This window comes from Martes martes (assembly GCF_963455335.1).
Source record: "Martes martes genome assembly, contig: scaffold_134, whole genome shotgun sequence".
Classification (NCBI taxonomy): domain Eukaryota; kingdom Metazoa; phylum Chordata; class Mammalia; order Carnivora; family Mustelidae; genus Martes; species Martes martes.
Genome location: NW_027666509.1, coordinates 86,655 through 104,605, shown reverse-complemented (window position 1 = coordinate 104,605; position 17,951 = coordinate 86,655). Strand labels below are relative to the sequence as shown.

At 54.3% G+C, this 17,951-nt stretch overlaps 1 protein-coding gene across 1 annotated transcript; it reads right to left on the bottom strand.

Moving 5' to 3' along the window:
• Nucleotides 1-224: 224 nt before the first annotated feature.
• E2F1 (E2F transcription factor 1) lies at nucleotides 225-11,032 on the bottom strand (the record flags this gene model as incomplete). Its single annotated transcript, XM_080831534.1, has 7 exons — nucleotides 225-1,502; nucleotides 1,638-1,860; nucleotides 1,955-2,104; nucleotides 3,165-3,315; nucleotides 4,161-4,380; nucleotides 4,753-4,843; nucleotides 10,781-11,032. The coding sequence occupies 7 exons, from the start codon at nucleotides 11,030-11,032 to the stop codon at nucleotides 1,255-1,257; spliced, it is 1,335 nt and encodes a 444-aa protein (XP_080687660.1). The 3' UTR covers nucleotides 225-1,254.
• Between the last annotated feature and the right edge of the window lie 6,919 nt (nucleotides 11,033-17,951).

The following is a 17,951-nucleotide window of genomic DNA, read 5'->3' as shown; positions in this document are numbered from 1 at the left end:
GAGAGGAGAGGAGTTCACTTACTACGTCACTGAATCAGTTTTTAAGTTAGGACAAAAACAGTGAGGAAGCCTACCTTTCTAGTGGCTACGAGGCTCAAATTAAATGACACCAAGCAGGGGCTGGGAGAGGGGAAGTAGACAAGGGGCGTTTCCCCAGCAACCCAGACCTCTCCCACCCCCAGGTCTGCTCCCAGTACATAGTCCCAAAACCCAGCCCAAACACCATCAAAATATTTATTAAAACCAAAGCAGGAGGGAACAGAGCGGTTAGGAAGGCAAATCAAAGTGCAGATTGGAGGGGGGGGCAGAGCAACAAGTGGGGCAGAGGGGCCCCTGTGGTCTGGGCTAGCGGCAGCCCTTCACCCACCCCTTCTGCCCACCCTGTCAGTGAAGGTCCCCCACTCACCTTTCCCATCACACATCCATCCTGGGGGGAAGTTGGGGCCCTGCAGTGACCCCCTGGGGAGGGACCACCCCCTTGATCCACCCATGGCTGTCAGTCAGTCTCCCTCCCTCCCTCACTTTCCCAATAAATAAACCGCTCGGGCCTCAGCTCCTTCGGAGTAGGGCAAAGAACAGCTCAGGGACCCCTGCCCCGCTCAGGGGTATAAGGAGTTGGGGCATCGGTCCCACATCCCTCCTACCCTTTGCTGGTGCCCCAAGCTTGCCAAAGAGGCCTTGATAAATAAATAACGCTCCATTAAAGCTTCGATCAGAAAAACCTTTAAGACGACAGAAGTGCTCTCGCTGTCCTGCAAACAAGCAGGCCAAGGCCTCGCCACCTGGCCTGGTCAGCACACAGGATTCTGGGGGCAGGTGGCCACCCTGGGCCTCGTGGGGCCCCTGGAGCAAGGAGACCAAAAGTGCAGTTAGAGCCCCCACCACGCGCACACATGGACTCATGCACACACACGTGGACACACTGGGGCGTGTTTTCAGTGCACGCACAGATGTGTTCACCTTCATTCCCCGGTACATGCACACACACATGCTCACACACCACTCACCCCGTGGACACACATGTTGGGTGCTGGGTGCATGCACATACACACCACAAACAGAATCCTTCCCTTCCTGGCTTGCTCAGCCTCCTGGCAGTAGCCAGACTCCAGAGCTAGAAGCTTCTGGAGATAGGGGAGAGGGGTATAAATTAAACGTTTCCAATCGGGCTGGGAGGACGGCCAGGGGCAAGGGGCTCCAGGACTGCAAAGGCAGGGTGGGCATCTCCGGAGGCCCTGGTACCCCGGAGCCCCGTCAGAAATCCAGAGGGGTAAGGTCCCCAAAGTCACAGTCGAAGAGGTCTCTGATGCCCTCACCCTCCTCAAGGCCAAAGTGGTAGTCGAGGGCCTCATGCGGGGGGGACAGGCTGATGAACTCCTCAGGGAGGAGGCCGGAGAAGTCCTCCCGCACATGTTCCAGGAGCGAGTCGGCCGCCACCAGCGGGGACAGGCGGTCCTCGTCCACAGGGGCCCGCAGGCCGCCCATCCGGGAAAGCAGAGGTTCTGGGGAGATGGGGGAGCATCACAGGCCAGGGACGGCCCGCAGGGAGGGCAGGGAGGGCAGAGGGGGCTATCGTGCCTGCCCACCCCACTGGGAGAGGGACACCGACCCACCGCACCCACCCACCCTTCACCCACCTTGCTCCAGGCTGAGCAGGGACTGGCTGGGATCCGCAGCAGGAGACGAGGGGGGAGATGATGGCGGTGGCACTGTGGTGGCAGGGTCAACTGCCCTGTCCTCCTCCCCAGAAGCTGTCCCCTGGGATGGGGTCTTCCCAGGGCTGATCCCGCCTGCACTCTCCTCAGGGCACAGGAAAACGTCAATGGGGCCTTGTTTGCTCTTAAGGGAGATCTGAAAGGTCTGGGTGGAGGCAGCGGGCAGGGTGAATGGAGGCTCAGCGGACCACCAACCCCGCCCAGCCTGGCCTGGGCAGGTCTGGAGTCCTGGGTCTCACCTCTGAGGAGTCTACAGCTTGGAGCTGGGTCTCGGGAGGGGCCTTGATCACCATGACCATCTGCTCTGCAGGGTCTGCAATACTACGAAGGTCCTGGCAGGTCACGTAGGCCAGGGTTGGTGGAGTCAAGGACCACATGACCTCTGACCTCTGGGCTCACCCACCCAGAGAGTTCATAAGAACCCATACCTACTTAGTCTGTCCTGTTCTCTTCATACCCCACCCCAGGGCCTGGCACACAGTTGGTGCTTGAGTCTGTCTCACACCTTTGAGCCTCAGTTTCCACATCTGTACAATGACATCATTCCACTCACCTAATCCCAAGGTAATTATGGCTGCCTGCAATAATTTGATGTAGGTTACTTAACACAACTCCACGCCTGCTGCTGAGCATTTATTCTGACCCATGATCTTGGTGTCATTTGGTGGTTGTCTCTAAAACTCATAGACAGAATTTGCGGGGCGCCTGGATGGCTCAGTCAGTTAAGCATCTGCCTTCAGCTCAGGTCATGATCTCTGGGTCGTGAGATCGAGCCCCATATTGGGCTCTCTGCTCAGCAGGGAGTGTGCTTTTCCCTCCCCCTGCTCTCACACTCTCTCATGCGCATGCGTGCTCTCTCCCCCCTCCTCGGAAATAAATAAAATCTTAAAAAACAAAAAAACCCCACGTAATTTGGCTATTTACTAAAAAAATAAAAGCAAAAGGAAAAATACTTATTTTAAAATAGTGTTTCTAGGGGGTGCCTGGTTGGCTTAGTCAGTGCAACATGAGACTCTTGGTCCCGGGGTTGTGAGTTCAAGCCTCATGTTGGGTGTAGCGATTACCTAAAAATAAAATCTTAAAAGCTTCTATTTTTGTGAATGAAAGATAAATAAGAACTTAGATCTCTGACCTTGAAGATACCCCCATGGACGAAATCACTACTAAATAAATGTTTGCTGCTGCCGGTACTAGGTTTTCTCACGTTAATCTGTGCAGTTTGGGGATTGACTACTTTCCCCTCTTGCAGATGAAGCTGAGGCTCAGAGGGGCTCTGTAACTCGTCCAGCCTAACACCAAGGAAGTGCTCAGCCCGAAACTGGCAACCAAAGCCAGAGCCCCGTCCTGAATTCAGGGCCCGGGGTCGCTTCCCTAGTCCCACTTAGATGGGGCCACACCCAACGGGTCCTGCCCATCCCCGGCAGCGCCCCTGACAGTCCAAGGATATCGCTGGCTGTCGGCGTCCTCAGAGAGCAGCCGCAGTTGGGTGGTGCAGAGATGGATCAGGTGGTCCAGCTGCCGCTCGCTCTCCTGGAGCTGCCGCAGGTCCTGGGTCAGGCCTTCCAGCCGCCCGCCGATCCCCACTGCCGCGTGGCTGCCTCTGCAGGCGGCAAAGGGAGGGTCTGCAGCTCCCGACCCGGGAGCCCTAACCCTCAGCACCCGGTCTGCTGCTGCCCATCCTGGGAGGCCCAAGCAAGCCTCGTCCCTCTCTGGGTCTGGCTCCTCCGCTGGGAAACAGCAGAGAGTGGAAGCTGGGCTCTAAGTCGGCCTAGCAGGGGTCTGAATTCGGGCATGGACAGCTGTAAATACCAACATGTCCCTTCCAGGGGGCAGGAGAGGTAGATGATGGCATAGGCATGCCACGGAAAACTGTAAGATCATATAAAAGGACGAGAACGTATCAGATATACAGACACGGACGCACTTCCAAGACGTGTCATCAAGTAAAAAGAAAAGAAAAATGATGCAGAAGGGAATGATCCACCAAAAACTAAAAAAGATGTGTCCCAGAGAGGGGACTAGCATGGCCAGGGAAGGGGGTAAGAGGGGAAAAACAAAACAAGAATTAACAAGAACCAAACAGTTGTGTTAGACAATCCCACTGACGGCAAGAGAAGGCAGAACGGCCATCACCTAGGGCAGGAGGGTTAGGCAACACTGGGAAGGAGCCCAGGGAACTTTCTGTGGTGCTGGACATGTTCTTCATCCTGATCTGGACGGTGGCTCGCCAGGCGAAGAAATACAGGACGGCGCACGGGGCTGCAGGTGTAGCATCTGCGGACTTTCCTCAGGGAAACCACCTCCCCCCCAAGCCGTGGTTTCCCGGGCTAGACACGAGGATGCGAGGATGCGGACGGCCACGGTGGTGATCGCCATCAGCTCCTGCACGCTGGCCCGGCCCCGGGCCCCAGCCTCCGCCTGCCCTCCCGAGTGGCTGGTACCTACAGCCACTGGATGTGGTTCTTGGACTTCTTGGCAATGAGCTGGATGCCCTCGAGGACATTGGTGATGTCATAGATGCGCCGTTTCTGCACCTTCAGCACCTCGGCTGCCCAGTTCAGATCAACAACACCATCGGCTGAGCGGCTCAGCAGCTCCAGGAAGCGCTTCGTGGTCAGATTCAGCGAAGTCTCATAGCGTGACTTCTCCCCTGGGGATTTCACACCTGGGGGTCCAGGCACGGAGGGCGCCCTCAGCACCACCCCCACACCCAGGCAGGCGAGCGTTCCAGGCAGGGCAGGAAGATGTGGGGGATGGGCAGATGGCACCTTCCCCTTGGCGAAGCCAACAGGGAGGGCCTGGGGCTGCTGCCTGCCAACCACACGACATTCCTCTTCTGGCTGGGGAACTCCCCACCCCCCAGGGCCTGCAGAAGCCATGCCAGGCAGCCACTCCAGCTGCCCCTTGGGGCCCCCAGAGGCCTGGCTCAGGGCCAGGCCTCACAGACCGGAGCTTACTTTGCTAGAGTGTTTGTCCGTCCACACCCCCAACTTGGGCCCTGTCAGAGGGCCTGCCGCAGCCCAACCTCTGTGGGTACCTTTTCCTGGGTGGCGACCTCTGCCCCGGGCCGGCCCGCTGCTCTCAGCCAGGTACTGATGGTCTGTTTCCAGGTCCAACCTCCGCTTTACCTGGGGCAGAAACAATGGGAAGATGCCCAAGAACCAGGAGTGAGGCCTCAGGAGACCTGGCTCGGGGCTTGGTGCTCCTGGGCCACCCGCGCCCCACTCTGTGTAGTAGGCTGCCTCAGTGTGTGAGGGTCGGGGAGATCTGAGGGGACACAAGCCTACCACACAGAGCAGGTCACTCAACAGGAGTTCCAGCTCTGCCACTACTTCCCTGGTGCCTGTGGTGGTGTTTGTTGTTTTTTTTTTTTTAAAGAGAACTATTTTACTTATTTATTTATTTATTTTTAAAGATTTTATTTATTTATTTGACAGAGATCACAAGTAGGCAGAGAGGCAGGCAGAGAGAGAGAGAGAGAGGAGGAAGCAGGTTCCCTGCTGAGCAGAGAGCCCGATGTGGGGCTTGATCCCAGGACCCCGGGATCATGACCTGAGCCGAAGGCAGAGGCTTTAACCCACTGAGCCACCCAGGCGCCCCTGCCTATGGTGGTTTTATTTTTTTTAAGATTTTATTTATTTGAGAGAGAGAGAATGAGAGAGAAAGGGCATGAGAGGGGGAGGGTGAGAGGGAGAAGCAGACTCCCCGCCGAGCAGGGAGCAGGATGTGGGACTAGATCCTGGGAACTCCAGGACCATGACCTGAGCTGAAGGCAGTCGCCCAGCCAACTGAGCCACCCAGGTGCCCCCTTGTGGTGGTTTTAAAAGAGTTCTGCAGGGGCGCCTGGGTGGCTCAGGCGTTAAGCATCTGCCTTGGGTTCAGGTAATGATCCCAGGGTCCTGGGATCGAGCTCCCTGCTCAGTGGGAAGCCTGCTTCTCCCTCTCCCTCTGCTTGTGTTCTCTCTCTTACTGTGTCTCTCTCTGTCAAATGGCTCAGTTGGTTAAGCGGCTGCCTTCGGCTCAGGTCATGATCCCAGCGTCCTGGGATCGAGTCCCACATCGGGCTCCTTGCTCAGCAGGGAGCCTGCTTCTCCCTCTGCCTCTGCCTGCCTCTCTGTCTGCCTGTGCTCACTCTCTCTGACAAATAAATAAATAAAATCTTTAAAAAAAAAAAAATCTTAAAATAAAATAAAAGAGATCAGCAAATTTCTTGATACTCTTCTTTTCAAAAAAATGGGGCCTAGTTCTTTTCACCTTAAGTATGGGCCAGATCTGGTAACTTGCTTCCAAGGAGCAGTGTGATGGGGGTGATGACAAGCCGCCTCTTGGACTGGGTCAGAGACACGCCGGAGCTTCCTTCTTCCTTCCTACATTGGACCACTCGCCCTGGGGAGAGCTGCGGCCATGTCCCACAGGCCCAAGTGGCAAGGCACTGAGGCCTCCTCCAGTAGCAATGTGAGTCTTAGAAACAAGTCCTCCAACCTCAGATCCTGAGCCAGAAGCACTAAGCTAAGCCTCCTCTGAATTCCTGCCCCACCAAGTCTATATAATGAATGTTTGTTACTGGGGTGTTTTTTTAATTAAGTTTTTAATTTCAATTGTAGTATCATTAACACACAGTGTTGTATTAGTTAAGTGCCTGTTGTTTTAAGTCATCTGGCTCCAGGTCCCTTGGGCAAGTCACCTCCTCTCTGATTTCTGTGAACATGGTGGCCGTTAGCGCTCACCACATGATTTGCACATGTTAATTCATTCTGTCCTATGGATTAGCAGCACAATAATGGCTCTGTTTCGGGGCGCCTGGGTGGCTCAGTCGGTTGGGCATCTGCCTTCAGCTTAGGTTATGATCTCAGAGTCCTGGAATCGAGCCCCGCATCGGGCTCCCTGCTCAGGGGGCGTCTGCTTCTCCCTCTCCCTCTGCTGCTCCCCCTGCTTGTGCTCTCTGGTGCTCTCTCTCTGTCAAATAAATACATAAAATCTTTAAAAATAATAATAATCATGATTGCATTTCACAAATAAAGTAACTGAAGTCCAGAAAGGCCCAAAGTCAGATGGCCAGGAAGCGGCGGAGCCAGCATTCCCATCCAGGACACTCTTGGATTTAGTCACATACACTGGAGGAGAGAGATTGCCCCCGAAGTCCCACAGGAACCTCAGGCCCGTCCTGACCCACACCAGCCAAACCTGCACCCCCCTCACCCACAGGGTTTCCTGAGCTAGAACCTCATTAAGGCAGCCGTGCCCTCATCGCATCTGGTTGCCAAGAAATCCCATCACCACAGTCAGTCTCCTCCCATTTGGACCACTCAGCCACCTCCCCACCTCCATCTGTCCCTCTCCAGTCTAGTACCCTCTCTGCCACTTCTTCCCATGATCTTCTGCTGAGACGGGTTTTCTCAAAAACCTCTGCCTAAGCCTCAGCCCACGGGCCTTCCCTCCCAGAAGAGCCCTCACCTCCCTCCCTCCTCTTCATACGGATTCTTTCCACCTCTGTGGGCAGGCACCTCACCCATTACTTCGGTCCTTCTGATGCCGCAACGACCGAGCCTCTTCTCCTGCCAAAGTGCCTCAAACCCAAGCTTTCCCCACATTATCTCTTGCTACAAATTTCCGGAGGCGCGTCTGTCTCACCGGGAAGACAGTGACCCCTCAGAGGCAGGCGCTGGGCCTGAATCCTCACCGTCCGCTGTGGGGCCTGGCGCTAACTAGCGTGTTTGCACACTCGTGGGTGCCCTCGGGCATCCCGGGGGGTAGAAGCACTCACACAGGCCAAGTGCCTTTTGTGCACTGAGCTCCGCTAAAGAACAGCGTTCCCTGCATTCAGTCATCAAACCCTCTGTCCAGACCTTGCAACAGATGCCGTGATGACCTCCCCTTCCCCAGGGGCCTGCACCTCAGAAAGATCGTTTGGTGAGAGCAAGGGCCAGGAGGTGAGCCCTAACAGGCTGGCACAGAGCCCACGTTCCTATCTGCCACGTGCCCTGCCTCCCTGCTGCCTAGTCCAGAAGCCAGCCCCCGAACGCCAGCCTTGTCCCTTGGGCCTGAACCTAGGGTGCACCTGCCAATGGCGCCCCTCCTCTTCTCCCTGTTCCTCAGGCCCCTGCCCACCCTGAAGCCAGGTCAGTGCCACACCCTAAAGCAAGGGCTCAAGCAGATGTCCATTTCTGCCACTGCTCTCTAGAGAGCTTGCCACAGGAGCCTAAAAAGGCAGAGCTGAACTGCCTTCTTGTGATCTGTCTGTCAAATAAACAAAATCTTAAAAAAAAAAAAGAAAGAAAGAAAAAGAAAGGCAAAGCTGAAGACACACAGAATGCTGGTGAAAAAAATCTGGACCATCCCACCAACCATCTGTGGAAGGGAAGCCCCAAAAAAGTGTGGCTCGTCTGGCCCCTGGAATACCACGTAGCTGTCAAGGCCTGAGGGAGGGTGACACAGAATCCACTCAAAGATAATGACAAGAAAAACACTGTTAGAGGGCCATGCATTGATCGGATCCCTTTTTGGATTAAAAAAATCTCATGAAACATCTTTCTCTGGTTTAGTTTCCCATATTTTAGAATCCATTATAGGAGTAACCTCCGGACGGTGTGGGGGTGGGGACCACCATGGGGACTGTTATGGTATCTTATCAAGGGTGGATGACCCACTGTTCAAACATAGAAATAAAGGGAAAACTACAATTTCTAAAACTTAAGAAAAAAAAACTGTCACAACCACCTTAAAAAAAAAACAGGCTTATGAAAAGAAAACAGAAGGAAAAATGGATGGGTTGGCATCCAACTTTTTAGTCTCTTAACTCTTTTTCTATAGTAAATGTCTATTATATTTAACTTGTTTTTTAACAGCCATGACAACAGGAAGGAAGTGGATGGGAAGGGTCAGAAGAAACGGTTGAATTGTATAGAAACTTGTGTATGCAAGAGGTGTTCAATGAATGCTCACTGATGCCGAAGCTGAACCTGTTGCTGGCCTCAAAGACTGCCCCAAACCAATGCCAGTGCGGAAGGTCAGAGGAGGCCACAGCTGAATCGGCCAGTGGCTACCCAGAGGTAAAAGAGGGGGCGGTGGTGGAGGGCCAATGCTAGGCCCATGTTCCTGGACTTCAGCTCCAGCATGGTGCCAGCCCACCCCCCCCCCACACACACACGCAGAAAATGACTACTAGTGCTTCAGTGCTGTGAGGGTAGAGGCTCCTTACGTGCCTGTGTCTAGTACCTCTTGGGCGTTCACTAACTCAACAACAGTTGAATGAATGGAATGCTCGGGCCTACAGGGCAGCCCCTGACACCGCTGAGGGTGGGGTGGAGCACGTGTCCTCAGCCCAGTCCCTGGCAGTCCCTCAGAGCCTGGAGCTCAGCCTCTACAGCCCAGGGGGTCTGCTAAGTACTCACAGTTTGTAGGTCCAGGCCCCAGGCTGGCACCTGCAGAGAAAGGCCACCGGGATATAGGTGACCTGCCCCTTGGTACAATCCTCTTCCCTTCACCCATCAGAAGGGTCCCTGAACTTCCTTCAACCTCTATTAGTATCTCCAGGGGGCAAAGCATCCCCGTGGCTAATTGATTAACCGCTCAGGAAGTCTGGATTGGTCCCTCCATTTCACTAGCTGAACGACCTACCATCCCTGGGTCTCAGCTTCCCTCTCTGTAAAAGGGGATGGATGTTGAGAGTTAACTGGGTGAAGTGCTTGGCACACAGCCTGACACACAAAACAGTCTCAAAACAATGGTGGCTCCTATTGTTATTAACATCTTGGTGATTCCGGAAGGAAGGCAGCACTGGGCGAGGGGCCAAGGGAGTTAGGAGAGACTTGCCGGGATGCCTCAGGGACCAGCTGCCACCCAGACCCCCATAAGCAGTTGGACAGCTTCCACCTCCTTGCCCTGGCTCTGCCTCACCCCTCCCACTCGCTCCAAGCCCCCTGCTGAGACCCCATCCTGCCTGGCTGGCCTGGCCCCCCTGCCCCCTGCCAGCCTTCCATGCCCCACCTTCACCCACTCGGCCCGATGTCACCCACAGGCTCTGCCAGTCAAACTGGTCTCCACACCCAGTCCTGCAGCCCACAGGTCCAAGCTTCAGGCCTCTACACCCTTCTCCCCTGTAATTCAGCAACCTCTTGTTGGGCTCCCCTGCTCCCCAGCCCAAATTGCTCTTGAGCCTCTTGCTGCTCAGGGAACACTTTATCAAGCCATCTCCCTGGGATGTTTACTCTCTCCTAGCACTGGGGGCCTCCACTCCAGCTCCCAGAGAGAGGCCCAGCCCACCCAGTACTTCCCTGGGGGCCTAGGGGTCTGCCTGCCTGATTAATGAGGCTCCATGGCAACCAGGGCCTGTGAGGGTGGAGGGTGGCAGATGGAAGGACAGGCAGAGGGAGGGGATCAGCAGCTGGCCCATCCACCCCGCCCCTGCAGAGAAGGCCTCCCAGCCAGGAGGCCTGTCCCCAGAGGCCCAGAGGCCCAGAGGCCCAGGCCTGCACCTGGCAGTGGAGGCTCTAGGGAAGAAGGAGGGTCTCCTCAATGACTCTTCAACAGTCTGGCCCCAGGACACCCCCTCTTCACCTCCCCAAGGAGCCATCCCCACTACCCTGCCATGAGTTCTGGTCTGGAGCCAGCAGGCCTCAGTTCAAATCCCAGCCCCACCACTTGCAGCCGTATGACCGGGGGCAAGTCACTTCCCCTCTCTGGGCCTCAGTTCAGATGGGCACAGTGACAACACTGAGCTCACAGCATGGTTGTGAGTTTTAGCTGGCTCGAAGTCTGCTAGAGACCTGGCATGCATGCAACGCCAACTGAATACACGTGGGCCATTATTACCACTGCTTCTGACCCTCAAGCGGCTCTGGGAAGCTGAGGCCCGGGGCAGAGAAGCAAACAGGGACTGGCCCGAGGTCACCCCGCACCCCGGGGCGGGGCCTGGAGGCCCCACCCAGGCTCGGTCCCGCCCAGCCCGGGAGCTCCAGCCCACCCCCCTCCCCCGCCCCCGTTGCCTCCCGGCCAAAACCGCGCCCCGCCAGGGTCTGCACGGGGGTCCCGACGCGCACTCGGCCCGATGTCCCTGCTGTCCGTACCGGCGGGCGGCCGAGCGCAGGGCGCGGCGCGCTGGGTGTGGGCCGGGGCGCCTGCGGCGTGGCGAAGAGCAGCAGGTCGGGGTCGCGGGGGCCGGCAGCAGGCGCGGCGGGGGCCGGCTGGGCGCTGGCGTCCTGCGCGGTGGAGATGATGACGATCTGCGAGGAGTCGAGCAGCCGCAGCGCGCCGGCCCCGAGCAGGGCCTCCAGCGCCGGCGCGCATGGGCCGCCTGCGGGGGCCCCGGCCACGGCCATGGCGCTCACGGCCCGCGCGGCCCGGGTGGCAGGCGGCGGCGGCGGCGCGGGCCCATGGCGGCAGGCCGCGGCGAGGGCTCGATCCCGCTCCGCCCCCGGCCGCCGCTGCCTGCAAAGTCCCGGCCACTTTTACGCGCCAAATCCTTTTTGCCGCGAAAGAGCCACGAGCCGCCGAGCGCTCTCACCACTGGCTGTCCGGACTGTGACGTAGATGACGGCGATGGGGCCCATTGGCTGCAGTGCGCCGGACCGGCGGCAGTGGGCGGGACGGGGCGTCGGCGCGAGGAGGCGCGGCCAATCGTGGCACCGGGCGCGCGCAGGCTTTGTCGGGGCGGTGCCAGACACTTTCGCACTCCCCGCCCCCAGCCGGGACTGTCCCTACCCGAGGCGTGGTGGCCCCGCTCCCATCCCGACGCACCGCATCCTCCTGATACGTGGAGACCTTTAGGACAGAGGGTCCGTTCTGCACTTCACACCATACGCAGACCTCACGTGACCCCTAGACTCCGCCACCTGTAGCCCCAACAACCTCAGTTCAGATCGCTAGAAACTGCCCTTCCTCTTTTCTAGGTTCAGCCCCACCTCCAAAGCCCCAGCTGCCGCTCCCATCCTCAACTTGCCCCACCTATACCGTTTACTTTCAAATCCTGCACCTGCCTCGTCCCTCTGCCCCTGAGCCTGAGCAGAAGGGGGCTGCTAGAAAGTGGGGAGGGACATCTGGCCCAATACAGCTTGGGGCTTTCCTGTAAGCCCCCTTTTAGCTGGAATCTCTTCAATAGGCAATGCACAGCATCTGCTTGAACTCATTCATTCACCCATTTATTAAGCAAACGTTTTGAGAGCCTGCTCTGTGCCCCATTCTTAGTTCAGACCTTGAAGAGCTCATCTTAGTGAAAAGAGGAACAGAGATAACAAATGTTTGGAATATGATGAGGAATTTCCACCATTAACTCCATGTTAGAACTCAAAAAGGGAGGAGGTGATGGTGCTGAGCATGAAAATGCATTTAATCCAGAGGCCCTGGGACCTCCCCATCAACCATTTCTCATTGCTCAGGTCAGCTGATTTGACCAATATTGTCCTCTCTGTGCCAGGCCTTGTGCCAGCTCTGAGGGCAGAGATGTGAGACTTGATCATTTCTATGAACTTGCCTGCCATCTGGTGGGGATGATCCACAGGAAAAAAAAATAAAAAAAAATAAATAAGGAAGAAGCAGCTAATACACAAACAAGGATCAAATCCCTAGGGCAAGAATAAACATGACTTCCTCCAGAGAGTCCTCTGGGGTCGTAATTACTCACTTCCTCCATTGCTCAAGGCTGCTTCTGTTCCAACACTGACCACACATTCAGTTGCTCCATCTGCCTCTCCTACCAGACTGGGAGCTCCAACAGGGCCTCCTCCCAACACTGGTCTGGCCCAGAACAGGTGCTGAGAAAGGTTGGGAAAGGAACAGACTAGTGGCTGAGGCTACCCTGAGTACAGCCTGGAGGCCCTGGGTCTCTAAAAGGAGTCCTCAGCACCTGGCTTCAGAATCACCTGGGCACTTGTTAACTTTGGGTCCACCCAGCCTTGCCAATTTAGAATTTCTAAGTGCTCAGGAATCTCTATTTTCACCATCAGTCCCCTACCCACCCCACCCCCCAATGCTAGGTGATTTTTATGCAGGTTCACATTTGAGAACAAACAGTATACCAGTATAACCAGAATGTGTAGTGTAGCCTTGAATTATGCCCCTTGAAGACAATTCTCAGCTCCAGTTTCCTCATCTGTAAAATAGGCACATTGCTCTGGCCCTTCCTGGGTTGCCATCAGGATAAAAAAAACATAGGGGATCTGCTGTAAGTGTTCTCTAAACTATGAGGTGATTTAGGAAAGCAGCAGGAGTTTCCAAAGCAGTTTTTGAAATTACTCATGGTAGGGGGCACCTGGGTGGCTCAGTTGGTTAAACATCTGACTCTTGATTTCAGTTCAGGTCATGATCTCAGGGTCATGTGTGAGATCTAACCCTGTATCGGGCTCTGCTCTGGGCGTGGAGCCTGCTTGGGATTCTCTCTCTCCCTCTCCCTCTGCCCCTCCCCATCCTGTGCTCTCTCTCTGAAAGAAAGAAAGAAAGAAATTTCTCGTTGTAAATCCTAGGCTGTCAGCACTAGAAGGGACCAGAGAGACTGTAAGCCTCCTGCTGTAGAGATTGGAAAATTGAGGCCCATTCAAAAGTAGGGACCTGTGAGGTTAGCCAGTGATAGAATCTGGCCTACACTGGATACCCAGGCATGGGGTTAGCCCGTCCCTCTTCTCCCCAGATAGAGAAGCCACCATTATTAGAATGGTAGGTCTCATTTGAAATAATCAAACCAGACTCTGAAGGAGAATAGAGAAGCCAGCAACATTCCCATTCCAGATGGAGCTTCTTTACTCTGTATCTTCCCAAAGGGTCTCAATAATGCTAACATTTGCTTCGTAAAGTACTCTCATACCCCATAGTCATTCAACAAACAAGTTATTGAGCACCTGTCTTCTGCCAAGCACTGTACTGGTTGCTGGAGAAGGAAGACAGATATGGCTGTTATTGCCCCATTGATGAGGAAGCTGAGACCCAAAGGGCATGAGCTTACCTAGCAGATGAGAAGGCTATTATTCATGCTTGCTGGAAGTCAGAGCTAGGGGTTTACCAAAGCCCTGGCCTCCCCAAAATATTCAAGTACCCAACCTCCCAGGTAGAAGCAGGTGCCTTTCTTCCCACAATCCCTCCTGTCCTGCTGCAGCAGAAAGGAGTGAAGACCAGAATTCCCAGTGTGAAATCAAGAAAGAGATAAGAGCCTTCTGTATCTATTAATACCCACTTGAAAGCAGCAAAGGCCTGAAAGATGGGGCCCCTTGGCCTCAAGCCTGGGAGATACTGATAAGGCTGTTCTCAACATCAACAGTGCTCTTCAGGCTGGTAGGCTTCCAAAAACTCCACAGTTACTGGGCAGCCACTTCCAGGGATGATCTCTTTTCAACCAATAATCCCCTAGGTGAAGCTTGTTTATCCACATGGTTCAGTTAGAGAGGGGGCACTTGCAGCTTAAGGTCAGAGAGCGGAAAGAAGATGGGAACTTAGCCGGTTCCACTGCCAAGCCCTAGTGCCTGCCCTTCATACCTCATCACTCCCTGTAAATACCCCAAGAGCCAGGCTCAGGGCTGTCAAGATTATAATGTGTGGTTCCCGAAAGCTAATATGATGGATAGCGGCTTAATTGGTAGGTGTTCACCCCATCACCACCTCCACCAACATCTAACGCTAGAGGAGGAGTCCAAAGGGGTGGAAGCTCCTGGGGCCTCTACCATCCTCGGTGTGGAGATGTCTTTCCCTTGAATTTTTCCCAGAAGCAGGATTGTGTGGAAGTGATAGGAAAAGATTCTGAATTAGGTGGCTCTAAATGGGAACCTCGGTCTGTGTGACCTTGGACAAGTCAATTCATTTCTTGAATCTCATTCAATCCACAGATATTTATTAATTGTGTCAGACGTTGTGCTGGGTGCTGGGGAGACAGCTGGATGCAAAACAGACCCCCTCTCTGATACCTGGAGCTCACAGTCCAGCAGGAGAGTCAGAATTATTTACATGAACCTGCACAATAGGCTCATTAAGAATTTTGACCAAGGGGTGCCTGGGTGGCTCAGACATTAAGCATCTGCCTCTGGCTCAGGTCATAATCCCAGGGTCCTGGGAGCATCTGCCTTCGGTTCAGGTCATGATCCTGGGGTCCTGGGATAGAGCCTCACATCGGGCTCCCTGCTCAGCGGGAAGCCTGCTTCTCCCTCTCCCACTCCCTCTGCTTCTGTTTCCTCTCTCATTGTGTCTCTTTCTGTCAAATAAATAAAATCTTACAAAAAAGAAAGTTTGACCATCCCCCCGAAAAAAAGTTTGACAGACGACACAAATAATTCAAGCTTATTTTTTCCACATATACCACCTCGATGAAGCATACATTCTTACATCTAAAAAATAATAATAAAAAAAAATCTCCAAACATGAACATCCCATCATTATAAAGACTGCATCATTGGAAGAAATGATTCTGTGGTTGACTTAATTTTATTAAGGGGCACAGCAACATCCATTGTTGCATTCTGGCAGAGGGAGGCGGGGAGTTTTATGTCTGCAACATGGCATTGGTCTCAAATGATCCTCATTGCTACACTGAATTCTCTGACTGACACTTCGCTGCCCTTGGAGATGTCCTGTCACTGTGCCAGTTCTGGCTAAGTCTGCCCATTGGTCTCTTACCCATCTGAGAGGCCATCAAACATAGGAGCAAGCTTGGGAATCAGGCTGACCCCAACTCTGTGCCTTGGCTAGATGACCTTGAGTAGATGATTCACACTCTTGAAGGGCTTGGCTTACCCCATCTGTACAAAGGTCAAAGTCTCCTTTATAGGATGTGTGTCAGGCTAAAATGAGAAAACAAGAAGATTTGTAAACTGTCCCACAGGTATGATTTCATTTGCCCACGAAGTTTTTTTTGTTCTTGTTTTTTTTTTTTCTGAATTGTGAATTAGCTTAAAATTTTCTTAAATTGGGAAATGTTATATAAAAATTTGAATATTCGGCTTTCCTTCAAAACAGCACTAGCCAGGCCATCGTGGTGCTGAGCGGTTGCTGTCCCCCACTGAGCCAGAGCCTTGACCCTCAGTGGCCTTCCTTGTCCTGCTACTCCAGGGATCTAAGTTCATGATCCCTGATGCCTGCGCTGGCACAGAGTAAGCACCCTTTAAATGTTAACTATTACTTGTGATATTCTTACTGCTGAGGAACCAACCAGCACCTGCGCAGCTCCTCTGTTTTGCAGGCAACTAAAGAGAGGACATGAGCAAGGAAGAGTAGAAAAAGTGGGGCTTTTGTGGTGAAACAGGAGACATGGGGCTTGGTGCCAGCTAACAGCTGCCTGGCTGTGTGGCCTTGGCTAAGTCCTTGGCCATCAATCGGTCCATGTGGTTAGTAGGGTATGGGCTGGAGGATCCGGGGTATGGCCTCAGTGACAGGTCTCAGATCCATAAGCCATCCTCCCTTCCCCGACACCCCATTACCCACTGAACTCATGCTCTGGGGGCCTCTCTTTTCTCCAAGGCTCACCCAGTGCCACTTCCATTCTCTGCATCACCCAACCTCTGAGAAGGGATTCTGCTTTTCCAAGGAGAGGAGGAGCACCAGACATAGTAGCCGTGCTTGCCCAGAGCACGGCCGCAGAGCCAGCAAGGGAACCTTAGAGCAGAGGGGCTCTGCATTTTCATCTGTAAAAGGAGAATGATAAAAAGAGCGTGTTTACTGGATAGGGTTGTTGGGACATTAGTGCTTAGGACAGTAGCTGGTGCACGGAGCGTGCTCAGTAAATGTCAGCTGCTGTTAGGAATCAAAGAGGAATCACAAAAGCAGCTTGCTTACATCTCCTCTCGAGGTGGCAAGGAGGCAAAGAAAACTGCTCTAGAGAGTCTGCAGAATCGGAGAATTTTCGTGAAGCAATCTCTGCACACCCTCCCCCTCCCCAGGAGGCACAGGTGGGCACAAAGATAAGGAGAAAAAAATACATTCAAAGGGCAATGGAGTGTACAGATGAGGCGATCCCCTATTCCATAGATTCTAGACTTTCCCCCCCATATTTTAATATAAATTGAGGTGCATTGTACAATCAATGGCATGTCCTGAATTGCAGTTGGTAGCTCTTTTCTTTCTCAGGGGGTCCCAGCAATGTCAGGGCTCCTCTTTCATGGCGCCTTCGGTGTAACGAGATCTAATGTACAAAACGCGCCGGGCACAAGCCCTCAGATTACTCTCGTCGTCTGCAGCATCACCCGCACATTCAAGGCTGGCCACGGCGGAACAAGCGGCTTTTCTTCCTTTTTCTCGTTTTCTCGCTGACACCTGCTGACCTGCATTTGGTCCCGGGGTTGACAGGCACATGGCAAATGCAGTTAGGGAGGGCCGTAGGGAGGGCTCAGGATAGGAAGAGAAAGGCTTTTCATAAAATATTAAGATATTCAGAGAGGAGGAGCCAGGGATTTTTTTTTAACAAAAAAAATCCCTGCTGGAAGCCAGAGTTCTATATATGCCAAACAGGCCAGGAAACCCAGCAGGCCTCCTGGAGCTGGCAATGAACCGAATCAGGGGCATTGTGTCCAAGCCACTGGCTGGCTGAGGGGGCATTGTTAGGGCCTGGCCCTGTCTGGGAAGAGGGGGCTGGAGGGGGCAGGGGGAGTGTGTTCCCATGACTCCCTGGGGAGTAATAACAATTGGGGCCAGCTGGGAAGCCCGCATGCCGGGGGCCCCAGGCCTGCAGGGGGCTGAAGAAGCAAGGGGGGGCAAGGTCAGGGCTTCCCTTTCTCAGGTGGGGGGGCAGGGCCTAAGGAGGGGGAACATGGGGGTCATTCGCTATACCCCTCTTTCTCACTCCCCACAGCCCTGGGCCACAGAGTCTCTCCAAATTACACCCCATATGTGCCCACTTCTCTCCACCTCACAGGCCCACCCTGGTCCAGACCGCCATAGTCTCTCCCCCAGACCCCTGTGTGCCTTCCTCACGGGGTCCTCAATGCCAGCCTGGCTGCCTACACTCTTCTCCACTTGTTGCGAGAAGAATCTTCCTAAGAGTTAAATCACATCACATCACTCCCCAGCTGAAACCTGCCAAAGGCTGCCCATAACACTTAGAAGGAAACCCAAACCACTTAGTCTGGCCCACAACACCCACCTGCTAGGCCCGGCTTGCTTCTCAGCCTCCATCCCGGGCACTCCAGCACACCCCCGCCCTGCGCTCTGTCCCAGCCTCTCGGGCTTCCTGCCAGGCCGTGGAATGCTTTCAGCTGGTTCCCTCCTCTGCACACTTTGCAGATCCTGTGCTGGGAACACCCTTCCTCTGGATCTTTGCATGGCTCCCTG